We start from the raw sequence: 6510 nt of genomic DNA on the forward strand, positions 1-6510 counted from the left end.
GACCGGGACTCAGGGGTACAGCGAGAGAGGTTTAGGCGTCTTTCTTCTTGCTAAATTAAGGAGCCTAATTGAAACGCAAGGATTTGGCAGCAATTTTGCATAAATTTCAATCAGAACAAATTCAAAAATCTCGCGGAATCAGAAAATTGCCAATGTTTGTGATGATGCAGCAGCAGTGTTTATTAAGTACGGAGTATTCGTTAAATATGAACTGCAAGACCAAATGTGATCATTAAGCCATGCTCAACTTCAGTTGGTACAAATACTGAACTTGTGCGCAAGCCTTTCAAGATGAATGAACCTGGAACACCAGATTGGTATCCAGGATGATAATGTGGTAATTTGAAATGTTGGTCAAACTCTACCGAGCAAAATGATTTACAAACGAAATCTTCTCAGGATTGAGGGAGAAATATGCTAGCAACAGCAAGCAGATGCAGATTAAAGCCACGATCAATTCCACTGACTGAATAGCAGATGCAGATTAAAGCCTTCTCCACAGACTGACGGACCTATTCTTTAAACCAGAATTTACAGCATTTCAATTTTCAAAAGCCATTGATCAATCAAACTAATGATAACTTTAGGGAATGGCTGCTACGTTGATGATCGTACTTCAGAATCACATAAGGCTCAGATCAACTCAAAAAAACTTGTGCGGAACAGAGTCGTAGTCATCGTAGTCGAACCTTCCATCGAATCTTCCACGATCCCTTCCCGTCTGCACCAAATCCCGAACTTAGCAAACCACAAGGCAGGGACAAGAGGGGGAAAAAATCTCTATGGAACTCTGAACTGACCTTCATCAAATATGCAGGATCGCATGACATGTTCTCATCAATTGAAGCCAACTTCTTGGACAATGCCGTCAATCTGGGGGCAGATTATAGAATGAATCAGTCCAAACTACATGTGTGCTCTACGTCTAACAATAGCTCAATGGCATCAACATCAACTATATATGTGTCGACTTCTCTGAGAGGCTATGGCAATGTGCATGCATGGTTGCCAAGAATGGAGCCACAATTCTAGAACTAGGATGGTTTCACAAATTTTGAGGTTATAAAATGATTATAGGCGTCAAGAGCGTCAGTAGTTCACACACCTCTGGATAGACGAGTCAATATGCTCCACCATCTCAACACTTTTATATTGTTCAGGATCTTCATGAAAGCTGACCATTCCATCCTTCTGGTTTATGGTTGCATGGATCTCTCCATCTTCGATCTGTAGAAATATGCCATTTTTCAGTGTACTACTTGACTTAGCCACATAATGCAAACAGGCTGTAGAAAGAACACCTACCATGCGAAGTACATGCATTTCAGCATCCCTTGGTGTTTCAAGTTGAACAGACCTAGCAATATCTTCAAGTGAAAGAGTCAAGTAAGTCTGGGTCAGCCTTTGGATGTTCCGTTTGTACATCGAGGAGAGCACTTGCTTCACCAGCCCTAGGTTGTTGTCCTGCCAGAAAAGAGAGCAGCTAATAATCAGGGATGTTAACAAATCCATCATTTTGCCAATTAAATTTTCGAATCATATAAAATCTGACACAAAGGCAACAAGTAGTTTCCAACAAGGCAGTAGCTACCGTTGCAGGTAAACAGAAGATAACAGTAGAGAATGGCAACCGAAGTGGACAGAAAAATACTCACAGATTGAAACATTGCTGAATTTGCTTGGACAAATGTCTCTAAATCAGTGTAGCGACCGTTGCTATAGCTTGTAGATAGCTCAACATAAATCTGAAAAAGGATAACAAAGAGAGACTATATAAGATCATGACAGTTATATATAGACCACGTAAAAAAAGGACGTGCAGGTAATCAAAAGGTTGAGATTCTATCACCAATAAGAGCAAAATCTACCATAGTAAAATTTATCATATATATGTTAAAGCATGGCAATAGTGCCAGTGGTTGAACCTAAGAGAAATGCCAACAATGTTATATCTACAGCTTTCAAAATAGCAGTTCATTATAAAAAGTGTGTTGCTAAAAACATAAAGGTAACCATCTTCCAATGTTTTGTAAGGCAAAGAAACAGTCACTAACATTTATCGAAACAAAACTAATTTATGAAAAAATACAATAAAAACAAAACAGCTAGGCAGAGCAGCTGCCATCAACACTGCATTCAAGTGTTCCAACAACTCAGCACTATCATAGCATAAGCCATAGTTTATAATTTGGTGCTTTTCAAATTGAAACTCGGTAGAATAAGACCTGGGCGTGATTTTTCATACTCCTTTGAGCTGATACGGATGTATACTTAGGAAATGATGGGACCTGTTACACAAATTAAATCAAAATGATAGCCAATTTAACTTGAATTAGATATCTATCAGCACAGTGAAATTCAGAATATCAAGTTCACCCCATCCGGAATCTCTATATGTAGTAAAACCCCACCAAGCAAAACAAAGACATAAATTGAGTAGACAGAAACAATTATAGAAGATGAAAATGGTGTGGCACGTTGAATCTATCAAAATAGCAATTTATTAATCACCCATACGCCCCCATACCCTTATCAATTCCGCCTGCTCTTTGCACCAATTTTATTTTTGATGTATGACAGAATGAGACCTATCCCTATCTTGAAAGTTTGAATTGTTCCTTTGGGTTTTGCAATCAGTCACTAGTTTGGTGTAAACTAATTGACTGAAGTGTCTGTACCTGGATTGATCCTCTAGCTTATATGACCAGTACCTGGATTAATCCTCTAGCCTATCTGACTAGATACGAGACAGGAACAAAAAGGCTCAATGTTTATCAGACACTGCCAAATAGACCTAACTTAATCTAGCAAGTGGTACCAGACACAATATTAAGTTCAAGGAATTCATGGAGAACTGGTTTTTAGATTGCTCAAGTTGTCCAATATAATGAAGGGTTATTTAGATTCTTGCCATTACAATTTCTCAAGTTTTGAAGAACGCCGTTACTATTCTTCTTATTGGAAACTTGCCATTACTATTCTGCTTCCCCCTTACCCTTGCCCTTTTCTACGTCTGGAGCGTAGCTAGGCCCACCTGCAGGTGCCGTATTTCCGTATGGGCCCATATTGCCCCTGTACGAGAGGATAAGGCTGAGCAGCACGCCCCCGTTCTTCTCTCGCACCCTTCCTCATTCTTCCCCCTTCTCTACCGCACGCCCGCGCCACCGCCGAGGCCTATCGATCACCTGTCGCACATCGCAATCACCTGCGGGGTGGCGCGGGCGTGCGGCAGAGAAGGGGGAAGAATGAGGAAGAGTGCGAGAGAAGAACGTGGGTGGCAGAGAAGAACGGGGGCGTGCTGCTCAGCCTTATCCACTCGTACAGGGGCAATATGGGCCCATACGGAAATACGGCACCTGCAGGTGGGCCTAGCTACGCTCCAGACGTAGAAAAGGGCAAGGGTGAGGGGAAAGCAGAATAGTAATGGCTAGTTTCCAATAAGAAGAATAGTAATGGCGTTCTTCAAAACTTGAGAAATTGTAATGGCAAGAATCCAAATAACCCTATAATGAAATCCACCAAGAATTTGGCACTTTAATTAATCATATTTGTATTTGGCCTATATAACCTATAATAAATGATGTAGACTGCTAAATGAATACTATGCAAGTGGGAATAAAGCTTTCATAACTAAACATTAGGTAAAGTTTCCTGAAAAATTCACTCCTGTAGGACTGCATTAGACAGCAGTAGAGAGTGCAGAGTGGAAGTGTACCTGTCCATTCACAATGAGTGAAACTAGGACATACTTCTTGTAAGCTTCTACAGCAATCACGTTCAACATTGACATTGGGGCAGTAACAGCCTGAAAATAATACCTCAGTAAACATCAGATGCAATCCAAGTATCTAAAACAGAGACGTGGCATAGGCCAAGGCCTCACATTGTGAAGAAGCTCCAAAGCTTTAGGAAACTTCTTGAGCCCAATGTAAATCATCCCTCTGCAGCAGAAGGCAAACTAGTAAGATAGAGCCACATGGACACCAAAACCATAAATAAAATGTATCACAGGGCACATTCGATCCAGACCCGTAGTAGCAGTAGAGGAACAGGTCCTTTGGCTGATCGACTTCGAATATGTCATCTTCCAGGATGCTGAGGCCAGCCTTGTACTGCTTCGCCAGCAGGCACAGGAGAAGGTAGTCCGCGTGGACCGGGGTCAGCTGCTCGGGCGAGGACTGGATCTTACGGACCGCCGCCCGCAGCGGGGCAATCCCTCTGATGGGCATGTTGAGCTGCATCACCTGATCCTTGAGCACCCTACACACATTCAGGACTACACAACAACACACGACGATGTCAAAATTTGTCAGATTACAACGGCTGCAGAGCCAATCGTGACAGGGTACAGCGCATTGCGATTGGAATCGATCTGAAGATGAAAAGCAGCACGCACATTTGTCGGGCGCCAGGCGTATCTGGTCCGCCGAGCACGCGGTGAGGAAGCCGGCGATGGTGACCAGGAAGTCCCCGCCGCCGAACTCGCTCAGATTGGAACCGGAGGTCGCGCACGCCTCCCTGCAGCGAACAACAAGGGGGAAAGTTAGGAGGAGATTAGAGTTGGGGAGAGAGAGAGAGAGGGAGCGGCGATGGGTTCGAAGGTGCGGGGTTAGGGTTGAAGCGAAGGAGGTCGGGGGGGAGGGCGGCACGTACAGGAGGTAGAGGTAGCCGAGGGAGTGGGTCTCGGGGCTGAGGTGCGCGAGGAAGGGGACGAGCGCGGCGGCGTGGGCGCGCAGGGAGTCGCCGTCCGCCTGCTTGAGGAGGCTGTGGAGGTGCGCCACCTCCTCGGGGCTGCCGGAGAGGCCCTGGATGTGCGCCACGAGCGCCTCCAGGGACTCCATCAGTGCCGTCGCCCTCGCCGCTGCCGCTGCCTCCTCCGCCTCCGCCGTCGTGGGCTCGTGGCCGCCTTTTCTTTTCCGCGGCGGCCGCCGAGAGGTGCTGGGGCTTCGCGTTGTCCCGCTGGGGTTGGGGGGTTTGGGATGCGTTTGCGCTTGCGGGCCGCGCCGATTCGCCTGGGTTTGTTTGGGTTGGGCCGTTGGGGGGGAGGGAGGCTTTGCCGTGCTCGTGCAGGTGCTGAGATCTAGGACGTCGATTAACTTGCGGGGCTAATCTGCACCCTTGATAAATTCGTGCCGCTCTGCTTCATTTTTATTTTTTATCAGTAAAAGTACGTTTTCTAAATTTATTCACTTGTGTTTCCACGTGCGCTGGATTTTATATATGTTTAATAAATAAAAATATATATATTAATAAGGGCATGTACAATCAATATATCAAGATTGTCTAAGTTTTTTTTTTTGAATCTAACATACAAACAGCTCGTACAATAGTATGTACCTGCTTGATCTGCTATGTGGACGGTGACGGCAAGTTACAGTTGATGATTCGCCATCGATGTTGGCCTTCAACTCCTCTCCTAGCTTCCTACTAAATTCTTCCATGGTGTACACCTCCACTGGATCGAAGTCGTCGACATCATCTTCTGGTTGCTGCGACTGACATGAGGACTAGATAGAGGAAATGCCGAAATGGCAATTGTGGCACTAGATCAGGTGGCAGCACCGCTCCCCTTCTTATACTGTGCACGTAGTTACTTATTATTCACACTATCGGCACCATGTTCACACTGTTTAGCACTATGTTTACACTATCAGCATACAATTCGCACTATTAGATGCAGTTCATACTACAAGTTCGCAAAAACACGCTCACAATATCAGAATGCAGTTCACACTATCAGGACAGAGTTCATCAGACCGCAGTTCACGGAAACAACGCATTCACAGCGCGCATCAACACCATGAAGAACACCTTTTGAAAAGCCATGTGTCAACATTTCGTAGTGTCCACCAGTAAATTTGTAGCCGTGTGTATGGTTTTAGGTGGCTAGCGCCCAGAGACTCATGATTTGTATCGGTTCATGTAACGTGGCCCACGTCCAGTTTGATGGTGTTCGTTCGTGTCCCTGAGCCTCGGTGCTTAAATCCTTACAGTAGGGGGTCACGAACAGGAGAGGTTATAGGATTAAAGAGTTTGGAGCTTCGATCCACCGAGAGAGAGAGCTCAGGTTCTCCTTATATAGTTTCTGACTTAGGGATATAGTGGATGGTATAGCCTGATCGAACATATTATGTTAGATGCTGAATGAGCTGATCTGGCAAAGAAATAATATGGTTGGATGAAGTTATTCATCTTTCTTAACCTTGATTGTTAGGGACTAATTAGGTTATTTTGTTGTTAATGAGTAATTGTTATGCCAATATTAATATTTATTAGGCATAATTAGATCATTTTATTATTAATTAGTGTTAACCAGAATAATATTTATAATGGCTAAACATAATTTGTTATTGTTATTTAATAGTTAGCGTGATAGGATTAATGTTGATTGTCCATTCATTAATATTATCGTTATCTATTATTATCTAAAGCTATTAAGAGATATATTTAGTTAATTTTCTTTTTCCATCCATTCAAGCAAACAAAAGGAAATTGTTTTATCTCATCCAT

At 43.8% G+C, this 6510-nt stretch overlaps 1 protein-coding gene across 1 annotated transcript; it reads right to left on the reverse strand.

Moving 5' to 3' along the window:
- Window positions 1-401: 401 nt before the first annotated feature.
- LOC136472484 (COP9 signalosome complex subunit 3-like) lies at window positions 402-4988 on the reverse strand. Its single transcript, XM_066470187.1, has 11 exons — window positions 4654-4988; window positions 4397-4518; window positions 4030-4276; window positions 3884-3941; window positions 3716-3805; window positions 2226-2288; window positions 1656-1745; window positions 1306-1464; window positions 1106-1227; window positions 801-873; window positions 402-721 (listed from the first exon to the last, which is right to left on the reverse strand). The coding sequence occupies exons 1-11, from the start codon at window positions 4839-4841 to the stop codon at window positions 644-646; spliced, it is 1290 nt and encodes a 429-aa protein (XP_066326284.1). The 5' UTR covers window positions 4842-4988; the 3' UTR covers window positions 402-643.
- Between the last annotated feature and the right edge of the window lie 1522 nt (window positions 4989-6510).

Source organism: Miscanthus floridulus, chromosome 8 (assembly GCF_019320115.1).
Source record: "Miscanthus floridulus cultivar M001 chromosome 8, ASM1932011v1, whole genome shotgun sequence".
Lineage (NCBI taxonomy): Eukaryota > Viridiplantae > Streptophyta > Magnoliopsida > Poales > Poaceae > Miscanthus > Miscanthus floridulus.

Bases quoted from the DNA above. Each gene is read 5' to 3' on its own strand.
- LOC136472484 (XM_066470187.1), bottom strand. From the start codon at position 4,841: ATGGAGTCCCTGGAGGCGCTCGTGGCGCACATCCAGGGCCTCTCCGGC. The intron at 4,519-4,653 runs GTACGTGCCGCC...TGTTCGCTGCAG, and splicing joins CTCGGCTACCTCTACCTCCT to GGAGGCGTGCGCGACCTCCG. The intron at 1,228-1,305 runs GTAGGTGTTCTT...ATATTTCTACAG, and splicing joins AAATGCATGTACTTCGCATG to ATCGAAGATGGAGAGATCCA.